The sequence below is a fragment of the Oncorhynchus mykiss genome, chromosome 23 (assembly GCF_013265735.2).
Source record: "Oncorhynchus mykiss isolate Arlee chromosome 23, USDA_OmykA_1.1, whole genome shotgun sequence".
Taxonomy (NCBI): Eukaryota; Metazoa; Chordata; class Actinopteri; order Salmoniformes; family Salmonidae; genus Oncorhynchus; species Oncorhynchus mykiss.
Genome location: NC_048587.1, coordinates 58,066,940 through 58,094,671, shown reverse-complemented (window position 1 = coordinate 58,094,671; position 27,732 = coordinate 58,066,940). Strand labels below are relative to the sequence as shown.

Below are 27,732 nucleotides of genomic sequence, written 5' to 3'. Positions count from 1 at the left end.
CTTGACTGCTGTCTGTGGTCCTCTAGGAAGCGGACCACACACAGACAATCAGACCATGTGACTGCCAGGCAGCCAGGCCAGTCCATTTAAGGGAAAGCATGATCAGTCTTCTTGGATGGAACAGGAGCGTGACAGAGATAAAGGAATGACGACCGCTCCCCCGGCTGAGTCAGGTCAGACTTCCAGGTTCAAATATCCCTGAATGGCTCAATCAGTGTCAGGGGTCAAAGCCACTTCTAAGACCTGCGTTCACACTGTGTGGCACAACAAGATTTGTCTGTCCACTTCACTGGGTAGTACTTACAGATGTAGGATCTTAATTTGATCACCCTGTTGCATGATAACTTTCCTAATGTAAAACGTAGATTTATTTGACGTTTTAAAAAGGCTTCTAAAGTTTGGTTTTCGCTTCTGTTGTCTGATCCGGTTCCAATCCCTGGTTAGAAACATCAAATTCTCCAAAATAATCCACCATAAGTATGTGGAATAGCTGAGGAAAAGACAGAGAGATGGCATATCTAGCCTAAATCCTTTTTTCTATCTCCCTTGCCATTTTCAGTATAATCCAGTGACATTCACATTACCACTAGCTACCACCACTTACCACCAGCTACCACCAGTTATCACCAGCTACCACCACTTACCACCAGTTACCACCAGCTACCACTAGCTACCACCAGTCACCACCAGCTACCACCAACTACCACCAGGTACCACCAGCTACCACCAGTTACCACCAGTTACCACCAGTTACCACCAGCTACCACCACTTACCACTAGTTAACACCAGCTACCACCAGCTACCACCACTTACCACCAGTTACCACTAGCCACCACCAGTTACCACTAGCTACCACCAATTACCACCAGCTACCACCACTTACCACCAGTTACCACCAGCTACCACTAGTTACAACCAGTTACCACCACTTACCACCACTTACCACCACTTACCATCAGTTACCACCAGTTACCACCAGCTACCACCTGCTTCCCACACTTACCACAACTTACCACCACTTACCACCAGTTACCACCAGCTACCACTAGCTACCACCAGTCACCACCAACTACCACCAGCTACCACCAGCTACCACCACTTACCACTAGTTAACACCAGCTTTCACCAGCTACCACCACTTACCACTAGTTACCACCAGTTTCCACCAGCTACCACCACTTTCCACCAGTTACCACCAGTTACCACCACTTACCACCAGTTGCCACCAGCTACCACAATTTACCACCACTTATCACCAGTTACCACTAGCTACCACCAGTTACCACCAGCTACCACAACTTACCACCAGTTACTAGCAGTTACCAACCATACTCCTGCGATGTCAGAGGACAACAGATAATAGTGTTTGTTGTTTGCAGTAACTTCTTGGTTGTAATATCCCAAATGGACATAGCAGTTTAACCAAATAAGGATTTTAGCTTCAAGTAAAGTGTTACCTTGAACCTTCCTCTGTACATCTTGTATGATTGCTTGTACGGTTGGCCAACATTGTCTGGGACATGTTCTGCATCTTCTTCAAGCAAAGTCTAGCTGAGATCAGATTAATGATATGTATCTGTAAAGTACCTACAATGCACTAAACTACCATAGAAAATGGCTTCCTTCAGCACTTTAGCCTGCAGCACTAGATTAACGAGCCCCTACATGCCCCAAGGCCTTACTTTCAGCACTTTAGAAAAATAAGAGATTAATGGGATGTGTGGGTGCTTGGGTGCTCCAACACTACAGAGTAATGGACTACTACCTGCCTGCTCCAATACTACAGAGTAATGGACTACTACCTGGCTGCTCCAATACTACAGAGTAATGGACTACTACCTGGCTGCTCCAACACTACAGAGTAATGGACTACTCCCTGGGTGCTCCAACACTACAGAGTAATGGACTACTACCTGCCTGCTCCAACACTACAGAGTAATGGACTACTACCTGCCTGCTCCAACACTACAGAGTAATGGACTAGTACCTGGCTGCTCCAACACTACAGAGTAATGGACTTCTACCTGGCTGCTCCAACACTACAGAGTAATGGACTTCTACCTGCCTGCTCCAACACTACAGAGTAATGGACTTCTACCTGGCTGCTCCAACACTACAGAGTAATGGACTACTACCTCCTGCTCCAACACTACAGAGTAATGGACTACTATCTGGTGCCTCTGATACATGTGGTAAAGATATCAATGGACTGCAGACAGTGGGGGAAATAACAAGGACGCCGTCACTGGTGCACATAAAAATTATATGATATTGCAAACTGGATATTCGTCAAATCCTTCATAATTTTTGTCTTCTAACAGGCCCACAATGTTCTTATAAAAATCTGATTTGGGTATATTTGGCTGTTTTCTCTAATTCTAATTCTAATCCCTGTTCATATAAATTGTTAGCATAGCTAGCATATAGATATCGGTGCTGGTAGTTGAAGCCATTTTTAAGTGTAATGCAGTTGATTAGTGAAGATGACATGAACATGTGTTGGGGTTGACAACCTTACAAGCATTATATTGAGATTTTTACCCCAAAATAGTATGAAATACACACATAAACAATATCCTAAGTGTAGAGAAATTTTGATTGGGGCAAAGAGGAGATTCTGAATCTTTCCCCCATGGGGGAACGTGTGTTTGGTGTTGCCAATGCATTTCCATTGTTTTGGCCGAGTTCAATCGATAAATTTACCGCATCTATGCTTGTGTCACGCCCTGACCTTAGTTAGCTTTGTTTTCTTTATTAGTTTGGTTGGGTCAGGGTGACGTAACAACGGTGGTTTGTTTTGTTTTTGTATTGTCTAGGGGGTTTTGTATGTCTAGGGGTTTTGTAAGTCTAGGTGTTTATATGTCTATGGTTGCCGAGATTGATTCTCATTCAGAGGCAGCTGTTTATCGTTGTCTCTGATTGGGGACGATATTTAGGTAGCCATATTCCTTGGGTAGTTTGTGGGTTCTTATTCTATTTTTAGTTGCCTGTCTGCATTAGCCATATATGCTTCACGGTTCGTTTAGTTGTTTTGTTAGTTTTGTTCCGTGTTTTTTCTTGAATAAAGAAGTATGTATGCTTACCACGCTGCACCTTGGTCTCCTCCATATGACGACTGTGACATACTTACCACGCTGCACCTTGGTCTCCTCCATATGACGACTGTGACATACTTACCACGCTGCACCTTGGTCTCCTCCATATGACGACTGTGACATACTTACCACGCTGCACCTTGGTCTCCTCCATATGACGACTGTGACATACTTACCACGCTGCACCTTGGTCTCCTCCATATGATGACTGTGACATACTTACCACGCTGCACCTTGGTCTCCTCCATATGACGACTGTGACATACTTACCACGCTGCACCTTGGTCTCCTCCATATGACGACTGTGACATACTTACCACGCTGCACCTTGGTCTCCTCCATATGATGACTGTGACATACTTACCACGCTGCACCTTGGTCTCCTCCATATGACGACTGTGACATACTTACCACGCTGCACCTTGGTCTCCTCCATATGATGACTGTGACATACTTACCACGCTGCACCTTGGTCTCCTCCATATGACGACTGTGACATACTTACCACGCTGCACCTTGGTCTCCTCCATATGATGACTGTGACATACTTACCACGCTGCACCTTGGTCTCCTCCATATGATGACTGTGACATACTTACCACGCTGCACCTTGGTCTCCTAAATATGATGACTGTGACATACTTACCATGCTGCACCTTGGTCTCCTCCATATGATGACTGTGACATACTTACCACGCTGCACCTTGGTCTCCTCCATATGATGACTGTGACATACTTACCACGCTGCACCTTGGTCTCCTCCATATGATGACTGTGACATACTTACCACGCTGCACCTTGGTCTCCTCCATATGACGACTGTGACATACTTACCACGCTGCACCTTGGTCTCCCCCATATGACGACTGTGACATACTTACCACGCTGCACCTTGGTCTCCCCCATATGACGACTGTGACATACTTACCACGCTGCACCTTGGTCTCCCCCATATGACGACTGTGACATACTTACCACGCTGCACCTTGGTCTCCTCCATATGACGACTGTGACATACTTACCACGCTGCACCTTGGTCTCCTCCATATGACGACTGTGACATACTTACCACGCTGCACCTTGGTCTCCTCCATATGACGACTGTGACATACTTACCACGCTGCACCTTGGTCTCCTCCATATGACGACTGTGACATACTTACCACGCTGCACCTTGGTCTCCTCCATATGACGACTGTGACATACTTACCACGCTGCACCTTGGTCTCCTCCATATGACGACTGTGACAGCTTGTCTACTAGAGTGTGTGTAACTGGGGTATGGCGCTGTTAGCAAGGTAGTGTTTTTAAATGTGGAGATAGTGTAATGTACCCTCCAATTATCAGGTTCAGGTATCTTTGGTAAGATATAAAATAATGGTATATTGCTTCCCAATAATATATTTACACTGCCATCTTAATAAATATTTTTACTGGCATGGGACTGAGGTTATTATGTTATTGGATTCCGACCGGGTCAAGACCGTATCAAAATGTTGACTTGCACACTAATCCAACCTGGAATACATTTGCCTAATGGCTTCTGCATTCATTTATGGTTTGTTTTACAGGCTTACCTCTGTCTCAGCTGTGACATACAGTGCCTAAAGAAAATATTCATACCCTTGACTTAATCCATATGTTGTTTTACAGTCTGAATTGAAAATATACTTAAATTAAAAAATAAACACATGTAAAAATGTCAATGATTTTACTGACTTGCAGTAAATCAGTCAATTGAAATAAATTATTTAGGCCCTAATATATGGATTTCACATGACTGAGCAGGGGTGCAGCCATGGGTTGGCCTGGGAGACCATAGGCCCTAGTACTTGGGATGCAGGCCCAGCCAATCAGAATGAGTTTTTTTTTTTTTTTACCACAGAAGAGCTTTATTACAGACATAAATAGTCTTCAGTTTCCTCGGCTATCTGGATGGTCTCAGATGATCCCGCAGGTGAAGAAGCCAGATATGGCGGTCCAAGGCTGGCGTCGTTACACAGTGTCTGCGGTTGTGATGCCGGTTGGACATTTTGGCAAATTCTCTAAAACGACGTTGATGGAGGCTTATGGTAGAGAAATTAACATTCACCTCTCTTGCAACAGATCTGGTAGACATTCTTGCAGTAAGCATGCCAATTTCACGCTCCCTCAAAACTTGAGACATCTGTGGCGTTGTGTTGTGTGTCAAAACTGCACATTTTAGAGTGGCCTTTTTATGTCCCCAGTGAAGGTCCATCTGTGTAATGATCGTGCTGTTTATTCAGCTTCTTGATACGTCAGGTGGATGGATTATCTTGGCAAAGGAGAAATGCTCACTAACAGGGATGGAAACAAATTGGTGCAAAATGTATTTTGTAAAAAAAAAATATATATATATATTGTTTTAGTTGTTTTAGACCAACATTTCCTCCCCAATTGGTAGTTACAGTCTTGTCTCATCACTGCAACTCCCGTACGGACCGGGAGAGGCGAAGGTTAACCCGGAAGCCAGCCACACTAATGTGTCGGACAAAACACCGTGCACCTGGCAACCTTGTCGGTGTGCACTGCACCCGGCCCGCAACAGGAGTCACTAGTGCGCGATGGGACAAGGACATCCCTGCCAGCCAAACCCTCCCCTAACCCGGACGACACTGGGACAATTGTGCACTGCCCCATGGGTCTCCCGGTTGTGGCTGGCTGTGACAGAGCCTGGACTCGAACCCAGAATCTCTAATGACCACACCATTTGTGCACAACATTTAAGATAAATTAGGTTTTTGTGCATATGGAACATTTCTGGGATCTTTTATTTCAGCTCATGAAACATAAACGCAACACTTTACATGTTTTGTAAATTTATTGAAGATGAAATATAAAAATATGAATGTACATAATTATTCACACACCAATACATGTTAGAATCTCCTTTGGCAGTGATTACAGCTGTGAATATTTCTCAATAAGTCTCTAAGAGCTTTGCACACCTGGATTGCACAACATTTGAATATTATTCTTAAAAAACTTCAAGCTCTGTCAAGTTGGTTCTTAATCATTGCTAGAAATCAATTTTCAAGTCTTGCCATATATCTTCAAACAGATTTAAGTCAATTACTCAGGAACATTCAATCTGGTCTTGGTAAGCAACTCTAGTGTATATTTGGCCTTGTTTTAGGTTATTGTCCAGCTTATTTTCCTGCTGTCAATTTCTCTTTCAGTGTCTGGTGGAAAGCAGACCATTTTTGTCTCTGGGATTTTGCCTGTGCTCAGCACTATTCCTTGTCGATGACAAGCATACAGGGCTTTGCAGAAGTATTCACCCCTTGGCATCCTATTTTGTTGCATTACCACCTGTAATTTAAATGGATTTCTATTTGGATTTCATGTAATGGACATACACAATAGTCCAAATTGGTGAAGTGAATTTTTATTTTTTATCTAAAAAATAAAAAAGGGAAAAGGGGTGCGTGCATGTGAATTCACCCCGTTTGTTTTGAAGCCCCTAAATAAGATCTGGTGCAACCAATTACCTTCAGTAGTCATATAATTAGTTAAATAAAGTCCACCTACTGTATGTGCAATCTAAGTGTCACATGATCTCAGTATATATACACCTGTTTTGAAAGGCCCCAGAGTCTGCCACACCACTAAGCAAAGGGCACCATCAAGGAAGCGGCACAAGGAAGACCAATGAGCTCTCCAAACAGGTCAGGGACAAAGTTGTGGAGAAGTACAGATCAGGCTTGCCATAACAAAGGGATTGAATACGTTGACAAGACATTTAATCTTTTCGTGTTTGTTTTTATGTGTAAACATTTCAAAACAAACAATTCCACTTTTACATTATGGGGTAGTGTGTAAGCCAGTGACACAAATCACAGTTAAGCCACTAACAAAGTGGAAAAAGTCAAGGGGTGTGTATGCTGTCTGAAGGGACTGTATCTATGTGAGGCTGATTTAGTTAGATAAGATGGGTCAAAGATGTGTCAAATGGTATGGAAAGCTACTGTATACTCTATTTTCAGAAGCATCACTGGCTGATTTCACTCCTTGAGATTGGAACTGAAATATGTTATTTACTGAACATACAATATGACAGCCTATTCTGGTTGTAAAGCCATGAAGTACAGTGTAGACGATCATCCTCATATGGGGCACTATGTAGGAGAACAGACCGAAAGACCCGAGGGAGATGTATTGATCCCCATTCGTACGTCTTGCCTGTCTGTCTGTTGGTGCTTCCTCTGTGTAGCTGCAGGAGGGGGAGTGTCAGGATCCCCCGCCAGAAAAACAAATCACGTCGGCTCGGTGATGGATGTGGCAATCCATGAATCCGCCGGGCTCTGCCATCTGGCCGGGCTGACACTGGGCCGACACTGTATATCAGACTCATGCACAGCAAATTAAATTTACATTTGGACGGCTTCCCCAGGCAGGCCTCAATGAGCCTCACCGAGCACAGATGTACCAAAAAAAACAAAACAAACCAAGCCTCTACTTTCTCTCTCTGCCACAAACCTCTGACCAGGTCTGCTAGCTACTTGAAGGACATGATAATGTTAGAAATGTTATGGATGACATTAGACAAAGAAACCACCAAACACAGATGTACCGAAATCAAAAACCCTCCCGATGGTGTGGGACCTTGGGTGTGGGACCTTGGGTGTGGGACCTTGGGTGTGGGACAGTGGAGGCTGCTGAGCGGAGGACGACTCATAATAATGGAGTGAATGGTATCAAACAAATGGTTTTCATTCCAGCCATTCCTTTCCATTCCAGCCATTATTATGAGTCGTCTTCCCCTCAGCAGCCTCCATTGGTGTGGGATTTACACTGTGGGACATTGTGTGTGTAGGATGGCTAAGTCATGATGGTTGAACATACAGTCGTGGCCAAAGGTTTTGAGAATGACAAATATTAATTTCCACAAAGTTTGCTGCGTCATTGTCTTTAGATATTTTTGTCAGATGTTACTATGGAATACTGAAGTATAATTACAAGCATTTCAAGTGTCAAAGGCTTTTATTGACAATTACATGAAGTTGATGCAAAGAGTCAATATTTGCAGTGTTGACCCTTCTTTTTCAAGACCTCTGTAATCCACCCTGGCATGCTGTCAATTAACTTCTGGGCCACATCCTGACTGATGGCAGCCCATTCTTACATAATCAATGCTTGAAGTTTGTCAGAATTTGTGGGTTTTTGTTTGTCCGCCCGCCTCTTGAGGATTGACCACAAGTTCTCAAACCCAAAATATCAATGTTTTGTTCCCCGAGCCACTTCTTTATCACCTTTTCCTAATGGCAAGGTGCTCCATCATGCTGGAAAAGGTATTTTTCGTCACCGAACTGTTCGTGGATGGTTGGGAGAAGTTGCTCTCGGTGGATGTGTTGGTACCATTCTTTATTCATGGCTGTGTTCTTAGGCAAAATTGTGAGTGAGCCCACTCTCCTTGGCTGAGAAGCAAACCCACACATGAATGGTCTCAGGATGCTTTACTGTTGGCATGACACAGGACTGATGGTAGCGCTCGCCTTGTCTTCTCTGGACAAGCTTCATCACTCTTCATAACATTCTGGAGTATATGCAAATTGCCAACATACAAACTGAGGCAGCAGATTTTGTGAAAATTAATATTTGTGTCATTCTCAAAACTTTTGGCCACGACTGTAGAGTATAGGAACAGTGTATTACATCCCACCAAGTTTGTTCTTATTTTTATATGACCCCTGTTGTACATTTTTTATATACTTTGTGTAATTTTTGGGGGATGAAATATTGAATTTGGCCTTTACTACTATAGCCCATTGAAACCCATTGAATAACACATTTGTGAATGGCAAAAAAAGTATCATAAGAAATAAGATTTGGAAGTGTCTGTCCTATATTTAGGAAAGCTCAGGAAATGTAGATATTTTGGGGGGACACAAATTTAAGCTCTAATTTTAATTGGGCACAAAATAACCTCCATACTTCCATTAATTTGTATGGGTTACCTTCAGATGAGTCCGGTGACACTTTGGTTGAGGAGCAGACTGATTATAGGCACGTCTCATGGTCTGACAAACACTGCTGTAGTTCAGCCACCTTCCTCCGCAAATTTGGAAGGCCGATAGGAGGATGCGGTGGAATGAGACGCAGCCCACATAAGAAAACATATCTCTAGTTTAAACTGATGGATTTTGATGGGAATTATTTTATTATGTTACATAGATTGACACACCTAAAATATATAATAAAGACTTTCTATCACAGGTCTGCTCTTTGGGCTTTCCAATATTTTTGTTTCTATCTGCCAGCAGTCTGTGCACTCTAAATGTCAGTGGTGTTTAATGGCACTAAACAATCCCTCTAAATGTCAGTGGTGTTTGATGGCACTAAACAATCCCTCTAAATGTCAGTGGTGTTTGATGGCACTAAACAATCCCTCTAAATGTCAGTGGTGTTTGATGGCACTAAACAATCCCTCTAAATGTCAGTGGTGTTTGATGGCACTAAACAATCCCTCTAAATGTCAGTGGTGTTTAATGGCACTAAACAATCCCTCTAAATGTCAGTGGTGTTTGATGGCACTAAACAATCCCTCTAAATGTCAGTGGTGTTTAATGGCACTAAACAATCCCTCTAAATGTCAGTGGTGTTTGATGGCACTAAACAATCCCTCTAAATGTCAGTGGTGTTTGATGGCACTAAACAATCCCTCTAAATGTCAGTGGTGTTTGATGGCACTACACAATCCCTCTAAATGTCAGTGGTGTTTGATGACACTAAACAATCCCTCTAAATGTCAGTGGTGTTTGATGGCACTAAACAATCCCTCTAAATGTCAGTGGTGTTTGATGGCACTACACAATCCCTCTAAATGTCAGTGGTGTTTGATGGCACTAAACAATCCCTCTAAATGTCAGTGGTGTTTGGTGATGGCACTAAACAATCCCTCTAAATGTCAGTGGTGTTTGGTGATGGCACTAAACAATCCCTCTAAATGTCAGTGGTGTTTGGTGATGGCACTAAACAATCCCTCTAAATGTCAGTGGTGTTTGGTGATGGCACAAAACAATCCCTCTTAATGTCAGTGGTGTTTGGTGATGGCACTAAACAATCCCTCTTAATGTCAGTGGTGTTTGGTGATGGCACTAAACAATCCCTTGGAGGGCTATTTGTTTCCGCACACTGGCTGTGCCTCAGTATGAGCTTAGTTCGAGTTGACAGTAAGCGCTGTGAACTTTACCCTCTATTGTTCCTCGATAATCAAATCTAATTTCTGTAAGGACAATAGTGTCGCCTGGAAAACAGAGGCAGCAGTAGCAGCTGGTATTTGTGGCCATTAGCCGACTACAACTGTATTTGACAGATAAATCCCCCAGCTAAGCAGTATGAGTTTCCATGATTCCATTCCAATCTGTCATTCTCTCCGGATTTGTTCATTCAAACCGTTTAGATTCCAGGATTGATAGTGTGATGGGTTTGGAGGTGTGGATTGGAACAACAATTTTTCTCAGTTAACTGTTAAACTGCCTCTCTCTCTCTCTCTCTCTCTCTCTCTCTCTCATATTCAGTCAGCTATTCAGTATCCTCAATGCATGTGGGTAGAAACAGTTTCAGTGCCTGGGTGTCTGGGCCTTAAAGGGAGTGCGATATTAACCTATTTTCTACTTAACCAGAGTAAGATGAACTCGTTGATACCATTTGTATGTCTCCAGTATAAAGGAAATTAGAGGTAGTTTATCAGCCAATGTAAACTAGCTTTAGCGCAATGACTGAAGTCTACAAGAGCAGCTAGCATCCATGAATTTATCTAATAGCTTAATTGCCTGAATCTGTCCCTATGGTATCATCTGCTGGATGGTGAAAACACTTCATGACCTGGTTGACTGGGGTTCTTCATTATTCTGCTGTTTGTTTACCCTGCTCTCATTCATAACCCTCTCTTTTTCTCTCTGCTCCCTCCAGACGACGGATGATCTGCCGGTGGCATCTGCGGAGTGTCCGAGCGATGACGAGGACATTGATCCCTGTGAGCCGAGCTCAGGTGGGTTAGGTTAGTCATCTCTTTTTTATTCCTTCTGTCTCTGGGTGTCGCTGTCAGTCTCTCACCGTACCGCCAATCAGTCAGTCAGTTTCTCAACGTACCGCCTGCCAGTCAGTCAGTAGTCAGTCTCTCACCGTACCGCGAGTCAGTCAGTCAGTCTCTCACCGTACCGCCTGCCAGTCAGTCAGTAGTCAGTCTCTCACCGTACCGCGAGTCAGTCAGTCAGTCTCTCACCGTACCGCCTGCCAGTCAGTTAGTAGTCAGTCTCTCACCGTACCGCCTGCCAGTCAGTCAGTAGTCAGTCTCTCACCGTACCGCCAGTCAGTCAGTCAGTCTCTCACCGTACCACCAGTAAGTCAGTCAGTCTCTCACCATACGGCCCACCAGTCAGTCTCTCACCGTACCGCCAGTCTGTCAGTCAGTCTCTCACCGTACAGCCAGTCAGTCAGTCTCTCACCGTACCGCCAGCTAGGCAGTCTCTCATCGTACCGCCAGTCAGTCAGTCTCTCACCGTACCACCAGTCAGTCTCTCGCTGTACCGCGAGTCAGTCAGTCAGTCTCTCACTGTAACGCCAGTCAGTCAGTCTCTCACTGTGCCTCCAGTTAGTCAGTCAGTCTCTCACTGTACCGTCAGTCAGTCAGTCTCTCACCATACTGCCAGTCAGTCAGTCTCTCACTGTACCGCCCGCCAGTCAGTCAGTAGTCAGTCTCTCACCGTACAGTCAATCAGTCAGTCTCTCACCGTACTGCCAGTCAGTCTCTCACCGTACCGCCAGTCAGTCAGTCTCTCACTGTGCCTCCAGTTAGTCAGTCAGTCTCTCACTGTACCGCCAGTTAGTCAGTCTCTCACCATAGCGCCAGTCAGTCTCTCACCGTACCGTCAGTCAGTCAGATAGTGAGTCAGTCTCTCCCCGTTCTGTCAGTCAGTCTCTCACCGTACCGTCAGTCAGTCAGATAGTGAGTCAGTCTCTCCCCGTTCTGTCAGTCAGTCTCTCACCATACCGCCAGTCAGTCTCTCACCGTACCGCTAGTCAGTCAGTCAGTCAGTCAGTCTCTCATCGTACCACCAGTCAGTCAGTCTCTCACTGTACCTCCAGTTAGTCAATCAGTCTCCCACTGTACCACCAGTCAGTCAGTCAGTCGCTCACCGTACCGCCAGTCAATCAGTTAGTCAGTCAGTCTCTCACCGTACTGTTAGTGGTCTCTCACCATACCGCCAGTCAGTCTCTCACCGTAACGCTAGTCAGTCAGTCAGTCAGTTTCTCACTGTACCTCCAGTTAGTCAGTCAGTCTCTCACTGTACCGTCAGTCAGTCAGTCAGTCTCTCACCGTACCGCCCGCCAGTCAGTTAGTCAGTCATTCTTTCAACGTACCGCCCGCCAGTCAGTCAGTAGTCAGTCTCTCACCGTACCGTCAGTCAGTCAGTCTCTCACCGCCCGCCAGTCAGTCAGTAGTCAGTCTCTCACCGTACCATCAGTCAGTCAGTCAGTCTCTCACCGTACCGCCCGCCAGTCAGTCTCTCATCATACCACCAGTCAGTCAGTCAGTCTCTCACCGTACCGCCCGCCAGTCAGTCAGTCTCTCACTGTACCGCCCGCCAGTCAGTCTCTCATCATACGGCCTACTAGTCAGTCAGTCTCTCACCGTACCACCAGTCAGTCAGTCAGTGTCTCACCATACAGCCAGTCAGAAGTCCGTCTCTCACCATACCGCCAGTCAGTCAGTCTCTCACTGTACCTCCAGTCAGTCAGTCAGTCTCTCACCATAATTCCAGTCAGTCAGTTAGTAAGTCAGTCTCTCACTGTACCGTCAGTCAGTCTCTCACCACCCGCCAGTCAGTCAGTAGTCAGTCTTTCACCATACCGTCAGTCAGTCAGTCAGTCTCTCATTGTACCGCCCGCCAGTCAGTCTCTCACCATACGGCCCACCAGTCAGTCTCTCACCGTACCGCCAGTCTGTCAGTCAGTCTCTCACCGTACAGCCAGTCAGTCAGTCTCTCACCGTACCGCCAGCTAGGCAGTCTCTCATCGTACCGCCAGTCAGTCAGTCTCTCACCGTACCACCAGTCAGTCTCTCGCTGTACCGCGAGTCAGTCAGTCAGTCTCTCACTGTAACTCCAGTCAGTCAGTCTCTCACTGTGCCTCCAGTTAGTCAGTCAGTCTCTCACTGTACCGTCAGTCAGTCAGTCTCTCACCATACTGCCAGTCAGTCAGTCTCTCACCGTACCGCCTGCCAGTCAGTCAGTAGTCAGTCTCTCACCGTACAGTCAATCAGTCAGTCTCTCACCGTACTGCCAGTCAGTCTCTCACCGTACCGCCAGTCAGTCAGTCTCTCACTGTGCCTCCAGTTAGTCAGTCAGTCTCTCACTGTACCGTCAGTTAGTCAGTCTCTCACCATAGCGCCAGTCAGTCTCTCACCGTACCGTCAGTCAGTCAGATAGTGAGTCAGTCTCTCCCCGTTCTGTCAGTCAGTCTCTCACCATACCGCCAGTCAGTCTCTCACCGTACCGCTAGTCAGTCAGTCAGTCAGTCAGTCAGTCTCTCATCGTACCACCAGTCAGTCAGTCTCTCACTGTACCTCCAGTTAGTCAATCAGTCTCCCACTGTACCACCAGTCAGTCAGTCAGTCGCTCACCGTACCGCCAGTCAATCAGTTAGTCAGTCAGTCTCTCACCGTACTGTTAGTGGTCTCTCACCATACCGCCAGTCAGTCTCTCACCGTACCGCTAGTCAATCAGTCAGTCAGTCAGTTTCTCACTTTACCTCCAGTTAGTCAGTCAGTCTCTCACTGTACCGTCAGTCAGTCAGTCAGTCTCTCACCGTACCGCCCGCCAGTCAGTTAGTCAGTCATTCTTTCAACGTACCGCCCGCCAGTCAGTCAGTAGTCAGTCTCTCACCGTACCGTCAGTCAGTCAGTCTCTCACCGCCCGCCAGTCAGTCAGTAGTCAGTCTCTCACCGTACCATCAGACAGTCAGTCAGTCTCTCACCGTACCGCCCGCCAGTCAGTCTCTCATCATACCACCAGTCAGTCAGTCAGTCTCTCACCGTATCGCCCGCCAGTCAGTCAGTCTCTCACTGTACCGCCCGCCAGTCAGTCTCTCATCATACGGCCCACTAGTCAGTCAGTCTCTCACCGTACCACCAGTCAGTCAGTCAGTGTCTCACCGTACAGCCAGTCAGAAGTCCGTCTCTCACCATACCGCCAGTCAGTCAGTCTCTCACTGTACCTCCAGTCAGTCAGTCAGTCTCTCACCATAATTCCAGTCAGTCAGTTAGTAAGTCAGTCTCTCACTGTACCGTCAGTCAGTCTCTCACCACCCGCCAGTCAGTCAGTAGTCAGTCTTTCACCATACCGTCAGTCAGTCAGTCAGTCTCTCATTGTACCGCCCGCCAGTCAGTCTCTCACCATACGGCCCACCAGTCAGTCTCTCACCGTACCGCCAGTCTGTCAGTCAGTCTCTCACCGTACAGCCAGTCAGTCAGTCTCTCACCGTACCGCCAGCTAGGCAGTCTCTCATCGTACCGCCAGTCAGTCAGTCTCTCACCGTACCACCAGTCAGTCTCTCGCTGTACCGCGAGTCAGTCAGTCAGTCTCTCACTGTAACGCCAGTCAGTCAGTCTCTCACTGTGCCTCCAGTTAGTCAGTCAGTCTCTCACTGTACCGTCAGTCAGTCAGTCTCTCACCATACTGCCAGTCAGTCAGTCTCTCACCGTACCGCCCGCCAGTCAGTCAGTAGTCAGTCTCTCACCGTACAGTCAATCAGTCAGTCTCTCACCGTACTGCCAGTCAGTCTCTCACCGTACCGCCAGTCAGTCAGTCTCTCACTGTGCCTCCAGTTAGTCAGTCAGTCTCTCACTGTACCGTCAGTTAGTCAGTCTCTCACCATAGCGCCAGTCAGTCTCTCACCGTACCGTCAGTCAGTCAGATAGTGAGTCAGTCTCTCCCCGTTCTGTCAGTCAGTCTCTCACCATACCGCCAGTCAGTCTCTCACCGTACCGCTAGTCAGTCAGTCAGTCAGTCAGTCAGTCTCTCATCGTACCACCAGTCAGTCAGTCTCTCACTGTACCTCCAGTTAGTCAATCAGTCTCCCACTGTACCACCAGTCAGTCAGTCAGTCGCTCACCGTACCGCCAGTCAATCAGTTAGTCAGTCAGTCTCTCACCGTACTGTTAGTGGTCTCTCACCATACCGCCAGTCAGTCTCTCACCGTACCGCTAGTCAGTCAGTCAGTCAGTCAGTTTCTCACTTTACCTCCAGTTAGTCAGTCAGTCTCTCACTGTACCGTCAGTCAGTCAGTCTCTCACCGTACCGCCCGCCAGTCAGTTAGTCAGTCATTCTTTCAACGTACCGCCCGCCAGTCAGTCAGTAGTCAGTCTCTCACCGTACCGTCAGTCAGTCAGTCTCTCACCGCCCGCCAGTCAGTCAGTAGTCAGTCTCTCACCGTACCATCAGACAGTCAGTCAGTCTCTCACCGTACCGCCCGCCAGTCAGTCTCTCATCATACCACCAGTCAGTCAGTCAGTCTCTCACCGTATCGCCCGCCAGTCAGTCAGTCTCTCACTGTACCGCCCGCCAGTCAGTCTCTCATCATACGGCCCACTAGTCAGTCAGTCTCTCACCGTACCACCAGTCAGTCAGTCAGTGTCTCACCGTACAGCCAGTCAGAAGTCCGTCTCTCACCATACCGCCAGTCAGTCAGTCTCTCACTGTACCTCCAGTCAGTCAGTCAGTCTCTCACCATAATGCCAGTCAGTCAGTTAGTCAGTCAGTCTCTCACTGTACCGTCAGTCAGTCTCTCACCACCCGCCAGTCAGTCAGTAGTCAGTCTTTCACCATACCGTCAGTCAGTCAGTCAGTCTCTCACTGTACCGCCCGCCAGTCAGTCTCTCACCATACGGCCCACTAGTCAGTCAGTCTCTCACCGTACCACCAGTCAGTCAGTCAGTGTCTCACCGTACAGCCAGTCAGAAGTCCGTCTCTCACCTTACCGCCAGTCAGTCAGACAGTCTCTCAGCGTAACGCCAGTCAGTCAGTCTTTCACTGTACCTCCAGTTAGTCAGTCAGTCTCTCACTGTACCGTCAGTCAGTCAGTCAGTCAGTCTCTCACCATACCGCCAGTCAGCCAGTTAGTCAGTCAGTCTCTCACCGTACCGCCCGCCAGTCAGTCAGTAGTCAGTCTCTCACCGTACCGCCAGTCAGTCAGTCAGTCTCTCACCGTACCATCAGTTAGTCAGTATCTCACCGTACCGCCCGTCAGTCAGTCAGTCTCTCACCGCCGCCAGTCAGTCAGTAGTCAGTCTCTCACCGTACCGTCAGTCAGTCAGTCAGTCTCTCACTGTAACGCCCGCCATTCAGTCTCTCATCATACGGCCCACTAGTCAGTCAGTCTCTCACCGTACCACCAGTCAGTCAGTCAGTCTCTCACCGTACCTCCCACCAGTCAGTCTCTCATCATACGGCCCACTAGTCAGTCAGTCTCTCACCGTACCACCAGTCAGTCAGTCAGTGTCTCACCATACAGCCAGTCAGAAGTCTGTCTCTCACCATACCGCCAGTCAGTCAGACAGTCTCCCACCGTACCGCCAGTCAGTCAGTCTCTCACTGTACCTCCAGTTAGTCAGTCAGTCTCTCACTGTACCGTCAGTCAGTCAGTCAGTCAGTCAGTCTCTCACCATAATGCCAGTCAGTCAGTTAGTCAGTCAGTCTCTCACTGTACCGTCAATCAGTCAGTCTCTCACCGCCCGCCAGTCAGTCAGTAGTCAGTCTCTCACCGTACCGTCAGTCAGTCAGTCTCTCACTGTACCACCCGCCAGTCAGTCTCTCACCATACGGCCCACTAGTCAGTCAGTCTCTCACCGTACCACCAGTCAGTCAGTCAGTGTCTCACCATACAGCCAGTCAGAAGTCCGTCTCTCACCTTACCGCCAGTCAGTCAGACAGTCTCTCACCGTAACGCCAGTCAGTCAGTCTATCACTATACCTCCAGTTAGTCAGTCAGTCTCTCACTGTACCGTCAGTCAGTCAGTCAGTCAGTCTCTCACCATACCGCCAGTCAGTCAGTTAGTCAGTCAGTCTCTCACCGTACCGCCCGCCAGTCAGTCAGTAGTCAGTCTCTCACCATACCGCCAGTCAGTCAGTCAGTCTCTCATCGTACCATCAGTTAGTCAGTATCTCACCGTACCGCCAGTCAGTCAGTCTCTCACCATACGGCCCGCTAGTCAGTCAGTCTCTCACCGTACCGTCAGTCAGTCAGTCAGTAGTCAGTCTCTCACCGTACCATCAGTCAGTCAGTAAGTCAGTCTCTCACCGTACCGCCAGTCATCTCTCACCGTACCACCAGTCAGTCAGTCTCTCACTGTACCGTCAGTCAGTCAGTCAGTCAGTCTCTCACCGTACTGCCCGCCAGTCAGTCAGTAGTCAGTATCTCACCGTACCGCCCTTCAGTCAGTCAGTCTCTCACCATACGGCCCGCTAGTCAGTCAGTCTCTCACCGTATCGCCAGTCAGTCAGTCAGTCTCTCACCGTACCGCCAGTCAGTCAGTCATTCTCTCACCGTATCGCCAGTCAGTCAGTCATTCTCTCACCGTACCGCCAGTCAGTATCTCGCCGTACCGCAAGTCTGTCAGTCGGTCTCTCACCGTACCGCCAGTCAGTCTCTCACCGTACCGCCAGTCAGTCTCTCGCCGTACCGCAAGTCTGTCAGTCAGTCTCTCACCGTACCGCCAGTCAGTCTCTCACCGTACCGCCAGTCAGTCAGTCATTCTCTCACCGTACCGCCAGTCAGTCTCTCGCCGTACTGCAAGTCTGTCAGTCAGTCTCTCACCGTACCGCCAGTCAGTCTCTCACCGTACCGCTAGTCAGTCAGTCAGTCTCTCACAGTACAGCCAGTTAGTCAGTCAGTCTCTCACCGTACCGCCAGTCAGTCTCTTACCGTACCGCCAGTCAGTCAGTCTCTCACCGTACCTCCAGTCAGTCCGTCTCTCACCGTACCGACAGTCAGTCAGTCTCTCACCATACTGCCTGCCAGTCAGTCTGTCAGTCATTCTCTCATCGTACAGCCAGTCAGTCAGTATCTCACCGTACCGCCAGTCTGACAGTCAGTGTCTCTGTGTGTCACAATCACTTTCATGGTCAGTCCACCATCAAGGTTTTTAAGACACTGTATTGAAGTTACTGTAGAAATTGATTTAAGTATTTTGTGTCACAGTCTGTCAGTCCACTCCACTACCCACCAATTAACTAGCTCACTGTGGTAAAGCTATCGTAAAGGCAGTGGTTCACAAGTATTCTTGTGTGTAACTCATGACAGTATTTTGTCTACATACATACATACGTGTGAGTTACCTTCACAACAGGATGTGGGTCAATTCCATTTCAATTCTGGGAGTTCCAATCTACTTTTTGAATTGGCGGAATTGAAATGGACTCGAACCACAACCTTTAATCGTGTTAAAAAACTTATTTAATTTTTTGTCAACAATATACACAAAATTCTCTAATATCAACGTGGAAGAAAATGTAGATTTATTTGTTTTTACGATAAAAAAAGATTGAACTAAAACATAGTCGTTGCATAAGTATTCAGCCCTTTTGTCTAAACAATCTAAATTAGTTCAGGAGTCAAATCTGGCTTAAATAGCCATATCGAAGTTACATGGACTCACTCTGTGGGAAATAATAGGGGTGGACATGATTTGTAAATGACCAATTGTGCAAGTTCTCCCACTTAAAAACTTATTGTAACTAGGGGGCAGTATTTTCATTTTTTTGAAAAATAACATTCCCAAAGTAAACGGGCTATTTTGTCAGGACAAGATGCTAGAATATGCATATAATTGACAGCTTAGGATAGAAAACACTCTAAAGTTTCCAAAACTGTAAAAATATTGTCTGTGAGTAGAACAGAACTGATATTGCAGGCGAAAGCCTGAGAAAAATCCAATCCGGAAGTGACTAATGTTTTGAAAACTCTGCGTTCCGATGCGTCCCTATTGAGCAGTGTATGGGCTATCAACCAGATTCCTCTTTCTACGTATTCCCCAAGCTGTCTCAATGATTTTGACGTAGTTTCACGCATTTATGTTGAAGAATGAGCGTAAGCGACTATATTGCGTAAGTGGTCACCTGATGGCTCTCAGAGTGATTGTTACGTAATATACAGAGGTAGCCATTTCTCCTCTCGGTCCTACTGAAAAGCCAATTGTCCCAGTGGATATATTATCTAATAGATATTTGAAAAACACCTTAAAGATTGACTATTAACAACGTTTGCCATGTTTCTGTCGATATTATGGAGCTAATTTGGAATATTTTTCGGCATTTTCTTGACTGCAATTTCCGGTTGATTTCTCAGCCAAACGTGAAGAACAAACGGAGCTATTTCGCCTACAAAAATAATATTTTTGGAAAAAAGGAACATTCGCTATCTAACTGGGAGTCTTGTGAGTGAAAACATCCGAAGCTCATCAAAGGTAAACGATTTAATTTGATTGCTTTTCTGATTTTCGTGACCAGGTCGCCTGCTGCTAGCTGGACATAATGCTATGCTAGGCTATCGATAAACTTACACAAATGCTTGTCTTGCTTTGGCTGTAAAGCATATTTTCCATATCTGAGATGACAGGGTGATTAACAAAAAGCTGTGTTTCAATATATTTCACTTGTAATTTCATGAATAAGGAATATTTTCTAGTAATATTTATGTCCATTGCGTTATGCTAATTAGTGTCAGATGATGACAACGATCCCGGATGGGTAGTAACAACAGGATAAAAAGATGAGAGAGGCCTGTAATTTTCATCATAGGTACACTTCAGCTATGACAGACAAAATGAGAAAAACAAATCCAGAAAATCAGATTGTAGGATTTTTAATTAATTTATTTGCAAATTATGGTGGAAAATAATTATTTCTTCAATAACAAAAGTTTATCTCAATACTTTGTTATATACCCTTTGTTGGCAATGACAGAGGTCAAACATTTTCTGTAAGTCTTCACAAGGTTTTCACACACTGTTGCTGGTATTTTGGCCCATTCCTCCATGCAGATCTCCTCTAGAGCAGTGATGTTTTGGGGCTGTTACTGGGCAACACAGACTTTCAACTCCCTCCAAAGATGTTCTATGGGGTTGAGATCTGGAGACTGGCTTGGCCACTCCAGGACCTTGAAATGCTTCTTACGAAGCCACTCCTTCGTTGCCTGGGCGGTGTGTTTGGAATCATTGCCAAGACCCAGCCACGTTTTATCTTCAATGCCCTTGCTGATGGAAGGAGATTTTCACTCAAAATCTCACGATTCATGGCCCCATTCATTCTTTCCTTTACACGGATCAGTCGTCCTGAAAACAGAAAAACAGCCCCAAAGCCTGGACATGTACTGGCTTAAGCAGGGGGACACGTCTGGCACTGCAGGATTTGAGTCCCTGGCGGCGTAGTGTGTTACTGATGGTAGGCTTTGTTACTTTGGTCCCAGCTTTCTGCAGGTCATTCACTATGTCCCCCCGTGTGGTTCTGGGAGGTTTGCTCACCGTTCTTGTGATCATTTTGACCCCACGGGGTGAGACCTTGCGTGGAGCCCCAGATCGAGGGAGGTTATCAGTGGTCTTGTATGTCTTCCATTTCCTAATAATTGCTCCCACAGTTGATTTCTTCAAACCAAGCTGCTTACCTATTGTAGATTCCATCTTCCCAGCCTGGTGCAGGTCTACAATTTTGTTCCTGGTGTCCTTTGACAGCTCTTTGGTCTTGGCCATAGTGGAGTTTGGAGTGTGACTGTTTGAGGTTGTGGACAGGTGTCTTTTATACTGATAACAAGTTCAAACAGGTGCCATTAATACAGGTAACGAGTGGAGGACAGAGGAGCCTCTTAAAGAAGGTCTGTGAGAGCCAGAAATCTTGCTTGTTTGTAGGTGACCAAAAACTTATTTTCCACCATAATTTGCAAATAAATTCATTAAAAATCCTACAATGTGATTTTCTGGATTTTTTTCTTCTCATTTTGTCTGTCATAGTTGAAGTCATAATTACAGGCCTCTCTCATCTTTTTAAGTGGAAGAACTTGCACAATTGGTGGCTGACTAAATACTTTTTTTGCCCCACTGTATGTAAGGTCCCTCAGTCAAGTATTGCATTTTAAACAATGCAATACTTGCATCTGTTAGCCTTTTTAATTGGGCTCCGGCAGTCAATTGCAATACAGTGTAACAGTATTTGTGATTGCCTTCTCAACTCCGCATCGCTTACTTTAATGTGGGCCTACTAAGTAAATTGTAAATTAGTCTGACATAATGTCTCATATCTCACCACCACTAATGAGATGGGTGTCCTTGATGCATGTCAGCTTCTCAAAGACAGGGGGTGTGGTCGACAGTGCGCACCTCATCTCTCCTGTCACATCCAACCTGGATTGTTATTTGTTTTTACTGTAGACAAGAGTATTGAAGTGTACCATGAGTTGTAATGCTTGGAGGCAGATGACACAGTATTTCATTTGTCAGAAACTCCTCCATAGTGACCCATGAATGCGTTGTCTGCAGCATTTAGTGACCAGGTAGGCCAGTTGAGAACAGGTTCTCATTTGCAACTGCGATCTGGCCAAATAAAGCAAAGCAGTGCAACAAAAACAACACAGAGTTACACATGGGATAAGCAAACGTACAGTCAATAACACCATAGGAAAATCTGTATACAATGTGTGCAAATGACGTGAAGCGGTAAGGCAATAAATAGTGGCGAAGTAATTACAATTTAGCAATTAACACTGGAGTGATATAAAGGCAGATGAGGATGTGCAAGTAGAAGTACTGGTATGCAAAAGAGCAGAAAATCAAAAATGGGGATGAGGTAGGTAGTTGGTTGGATGGGGTATTTACAGATGGGCTGTGTACAGTTGCAGCGATCGGTAAGCTGCTCTTACTGTCACGTTCTGACCTTAGTTCTTTTGTTATGTCTTTGTTTTAGTATGGTCAAGGCGTGAGTTGGGGTGGGTAGTCTATGTTCCTTTTTCTATGTTGTGGTTATGTGTTTGGCCTGATATGGTTCTCAATCAGAGGCAGGTGTCGTTCATTGTCTCTGATTGAGAATCATACTTAGGTAGCCTTTTCCCACCTGTGTTTTTTGGGTGATTATTTTTCCGGGTCAGTGTTTGTTCCACACGGGACTGTTTTGTTCATTTACTTTATTAACGTTGTTATTTTGTATTTCAGTGTTCAGGCAAATAATCATCATGAACACGTACCACGCTGCGCATTGGTCTGATATTTCCTACTCCTCCTCAGACGAGGAGGACGACGATCATTACACTTACAGCTGACGCTTAAAGTTAGTGAGGGAGATATAAGTCTCCAATTTTTGCAATTCATTCCAGTCATTGGCAGCAGAGACCTGGAAGGAAAGTCAGTCAAAGGAAGTGTTGGCTTTGGGGATGACCAGTGAAATATACCTGCTTGAGTGCGTGCTACGGGTGGGTGTTGCTATGGTGACCAGTGAGCTGAGATAAGGCGGAGACTTACCTAGCAAAGACTTATAGATGACCTGGAGCCTGTGGGTTTGGCGACGAATATGTACTGAGGACCTGCTAACGAGAGAGCTCGATCAGCTGTTCGATTTCACTGACCGGCATGTCAACTGAGCCAGGATCACAGTCCAATAGATTTAGCTGATTCCCCTGCATGCTTGTATTCAGTTTCCCAAATATGTCTGTTACATAGGCAAGGAAACAGATTTTAATTCCATTACAAAGTCAACAGTCTGTTTTTTACATCTATTGTGAATAAAAAAAGTTTCACTCAATTCAAAAATATTTCCAATGCTCCCCCTTGACAACCACCAGGCCTCTGTGTGAAATAGAACATTGTCATGCTTTGATCCCATATCTCCACATAGTTATGCGAAAATGCGTTCGGCAACCTAGTTTAATGTTCAAGCTGCATATCTCCAAATTCTGCGCTCAGCTCTTTGCCGCCAGTGATCTCGGTGTATCTGTTATAGCTCAGTGGGTGTATCATACAATGCGTCCATGTGGCAGAGATACATTCACAACTAGAGTGCAGAGGCCTACCTGCCGTCCAGTGGTAGAAAAAGTTGCCAATTGTCATACTTGAGTAAAAGTAAAGATACCTTATTTGAAAATGACTTATGTAAAAGTGAAAGTCACCCAGTAAAATCCTACTGGAGTTAGTCTAAAAGTATTTGGTTTTAAATATACTTAAGTATCAAAAGTAAAAATGTGAAGAATTTCAAATTCCTTATATTAAGCAAACCAGACAGCACCATTTTATTTTCATTGTTATTAATTTATGATAGCCAGGGGCACACTCCAACACTCAGACATAATTTACAAACAAAATGTGTTTAGAGTCTGCAGTAGGGATGACCAGGGATGTTCTCTTGATAAGTGTGTGAATTAGACAATTTCTCTGTCCTGCTAAGCATTCCAAATGTAATTTTTGGGTGTCAGGGGAAAATGTATGGAGTAGAAAGTATATAGTTTTCTTTAGGAATGTAGTGAAGTAAAAGTTGTCAAACATATAAATAGCAAAGTAAAGATACTCCAAAAAACTACTTCAGTAGTACTTTAAAGTATTTTTACTTAAGTACTTTACAACACTGCTGCCGTCTCGTGATAGACGGAGCCCCATCTGTGCAAAAGCTCACCATTCGATCCCAGGGAATCTGTTTTTTCGTCAGTATAGCCATGCAGTGCACTTAACATCCCCTGTGCCGTGTCATGCTCGGGAGTAGTGAGACAGAACAATATGTCCTCGTGAATTGCATCCCCTGACATGTAACGAGCAAAAGTAAATTCATGGTAATCTCTGCCCTCACAGCTAAAGTCCATTTGGAGAGCATAACCTGGGGAGTTTTTAAGACTTTCAGTCAGTCTCCTCTTGATTGATATCTATAGCATAAATTCTTTGTTTTGCTGTGTTATCTGACAAAGGCATTGATGTGAATTTTGTGCCTCGGCCTCCCCACACATTGTCTTCACCATATCAACTGTGACCATATCAAAGTCTCTGCAATAGTGTGTGGTTTATAGCGTAGTGGGCTTAATCATTCACCATGGGAATGATTCAAGTGCAACAGTCAAGTGCGGCCCTTTCCCACAATCTAAGGGTGCTTTCTGGTAAAATGTTACATTTCCATTTTGATTTTTAAGATGAACCATATGACAATGATTTTGAGTGACAAAGACAATGTTGTAATTATTTTTTATTTACAGTTCCAGTCAAAGTGTCACGGATCCCTCTGGAACTTTCATCACGCACACCTGTCCCCTATTCCCACTGATTAGTATTTGTATATAACAATGTGCGTTTGAGTACATGTGCTGTGTATTGGCTTTTGTGCCGTTGTGGATTGCGCAGCTGATTACGGGTCTTGTCCCATCTGTTAATCATTGTGCGCATGTGTTATTTATTCGAGGTACTCGTCGCTCTTCTGTTTTGGGTTACTGCCCTGTGTTTTGTTACATGCTTGTTTGGTCTTCGTCCCCGTGCCTTTACACAGCACGCCGTAATGTGGGCTTAATACAGGTTCCTATTACGCATTCATGCGCCTGTCTCCCGAATCATTTATACCTAAAGGACACAAAGGTTTGAACACCTACTCATTCAAGGGGTCTTCTTTATTTTTACTATCTTCTACATTGTAGAATAATAGTGAAGGCATAAAAACTATGAAATAAGACATATGGAATCATGTAATAACCAAAAAAGTGTCAAACAAATATATTTTAGAGTTTAGATTCTTCAAAGTAGCCACCCTTTGCCTTGATGATAGCCTCACTAAGCTACGGTCACTGTGGGGACGACATCATCGATGCACTTCTTGATGAAGCCGGTGACTGAGGTTGTATACTCCTCAATGTCATTGGATGAATCCCAGAACATATTCCAGACCGTCATTTTAAAAACCCTTCGCTGGTTTCGCCATGAGTGTGTAGAGCTAGTTTAATTGTTTTTGTGAAATGCTCCCCGGTTGGCGAGTTAGGTGCCAACTGTCATTAATTCCTGTAAACGCATAACAGCCAGCCAGTCGGACTAGTATCCTGTTGTCACGTACATCAGCCCTTATGAGGTGCTGATCACTTACACATAACATCTTTAGTTGCATTGTCATTGTTTTAGTATTGTCTCCTAGGAAAACACACAAAGACACACACACACTCACATACGCATGCACGCACGCACGCACGCACACACACACACACACACACACACACACACACACACACACACACACACACACACACACACACACACACAAAAACACAAACTTACTTTCTCTCTCTCTCTCACACACTCTCTCTCTCTCACACTCTCTTTCTCTCTCTCTCTCTCTTTTTCAAACACACACATGGCACAGGAAAGCAAACCAACAAACACCATCTCAACAGTAACTGTTCTTTAAGACAACACAACTGGTGATGAAGCCAACTCTTTTCAAACAAACTCCTTTTTGTTCATGATCAAGGATGTCTTTACTGATAGTCTATAACGTTCTTTGTTTACTGTTTCACTCTGCGGAGTTAAACTGTACATAAAATATCCCGGCCCCCAAAAAATATGATTGCTTTACCAGCCATAATAGATACATTCTTAAGGTTATGACTTGCCCTCAATTCCAGGTACTGTAAGCGAATTGTAAATAAATAGAATTTTACTGTTTACTTCCTGCTACAGCTGCTAGGGAAGGAGGCTTTGAAATATCGCTTGCTGACACAACTTGCCCTATCTATTCATATGGTAATAAACAACACATTGCCTGTCTATGTCTACATTTCTCAATCAGTTAAATTCTTGTTTTGTAATCTTACAAATAGACACAGTAAAATGTGCTAGACAGCACTACTTTAAGCTACATAACCACAATGCGTATTGAACATATACATCCACATTTCTCTAACAAATCGTGGGTCAAATTCTTATGTTTATGATGTTCCTATTAAACAACCTGGGATTGAATCTACCAACTTTGACAAAGACAGCAAGTGCTTCCCTTCAGTATTGAGGGATTTCCTAACGTGCTGGATTGAATGGATTGAGCACTAAGTGGATTGAGTGCAAGGCAAAACAGTTCGTTTCCAATTCAAGGCCGTAGCTCTCTCTGTATCGATCTTTACGCAGTAATAAAGCCAGCAATAAATTAATGTCTACTCCACAGCACTCTGTCAGACTGTCTGTTAGGCTACATACTAAGTATTTATTACCCATTATTCATATCTCAAAGTCTGTACACATCTAGACTCCTCATATCCCCAAGGAGACTTTTCCATGTGAGATCTGCTTACCTCAGTCAATAAAAAATGCAATGAGATGAGTAGATTCAGCCGAGGACCAATTTTTTGGCGGGGCCGAAACATAACCACAAATGATTTGTAGACTGCAAGAAGCCCATATATATATATATATATATATATATATATATATATATATATATATATATATATATATATATATATATATATATATATATATATATGGGCTTCTTGCAGTCTACAAATTATTTGTATATATATTTGACTAAAATGTAATAATTGCAAACCTTGCTTATATTTGTATACGATCACATACAATGAGTGTAAAAAAAACACAAGTAACACATGCTCTTTCCATGACATAGACTTACCAGATGAATCTAGGTCAGAGCTATGATCCCTTATATGTCACCTGTTAAATCCACTTCAATCAATCTAGATGAAGGGGAGGAAACAGGTTAAAGAAGGATTTTTAAGCCTTGAGACAGTTGAGACATAGATTGTGTGTGTGCATTTCACAAGGGTGAATGGGCATGACAAAATATTCAAGTGCCTTTTGAACGAGATATGGTAGTAGGTGCCAGGCGCACTGGTTTGAGTGTGCCAAGAATTGCAACGCTGCTGAGTTTTTCACGCTTAATTGTTTCCTGTGTGTATCAAGAATGGTCCACCACCCAAAGGACAACCAGCCAACTTGACACAACTGTGGGAAGCATTGGAATCAACATGGGCCAGCATCCCTGTGGAATTCTTTCGACACCTTTTAGAGTCCATTCCCCGACAAATTGAGACTGTTCTGAGGGCAAAAGGGGGTGCAACTCAATATTAGGAAGGTGTTCTTAATGTTTTGTACACTCAGTGTATATCCTGGTGTTATGTGTGGGAATACTTTGGAGCTTATTTTACCACATAATTTCAAACTGTACTGAGCATTGCAGCATCGTCTCTATCTCTGACAAGGTCATATGTCAGAACCTAGAGTGTTCCAGCTGCACTAAGCACTACAGTATGTGAAGTTGTTACTACATTATGTGAAGCCGTTACTACAGTATGTGAAGCTGTTACTGCAGTATGTGACGCTGTTACTACAGTATATGACGCTGTTACTACAGTATGTGAAGCTGTTACTACAGTATGTGAAGCTGTTACTACAGTATATGACGCTGTTACTACAGTATGTGAAGCTGTTACTACAGTATGTGAAGCTGTTACTGCAGTATGTGAAGCTGTTACTACAGTATGTGAAGCTGTTACTGCAGTATGTGAAGCTGTTACTACAGTATGTGAAGCTGTTACTACAGTATGTGAAGCTGTTACTACAGTATGTGAAGCTGTTACTACAGTATGTGAAGCTGTTACTAC

At 44.9% G+C, this 27,732-nt stretch overlaps 1 protein-coding gene across 12 annotated transcripts in view; it reads left to right on the top strand.

Moving 5' to 3' along the window:
• LOC110503044 (neurexin-1a) overlaps positions 1-27,732 on the top strand; it is a 738,556-nt gene that overhangs the window by 672,542 nt on the left and 38,282 nt on the right. For 7 of the 12 annotated variants that reach the window (XM_036960884.1, XM_036960883.1, XM_036960889.1 and 4 more), the window contains one exon: positions 11,032-11,119. In XM_036960884.1, coding sequence (XP_036816779.1) covers positions 11,032-11,119 — 88 coding nt within the window. The remainder of the gene's footprint in view (positions 1-11,031; positions 11,120-27,732) is intronic. The other 5 variants (XM_036960888.1, XM_036960887.1, XM_036960881.1 and 2 more) reach the window with 1 other exon arrangement.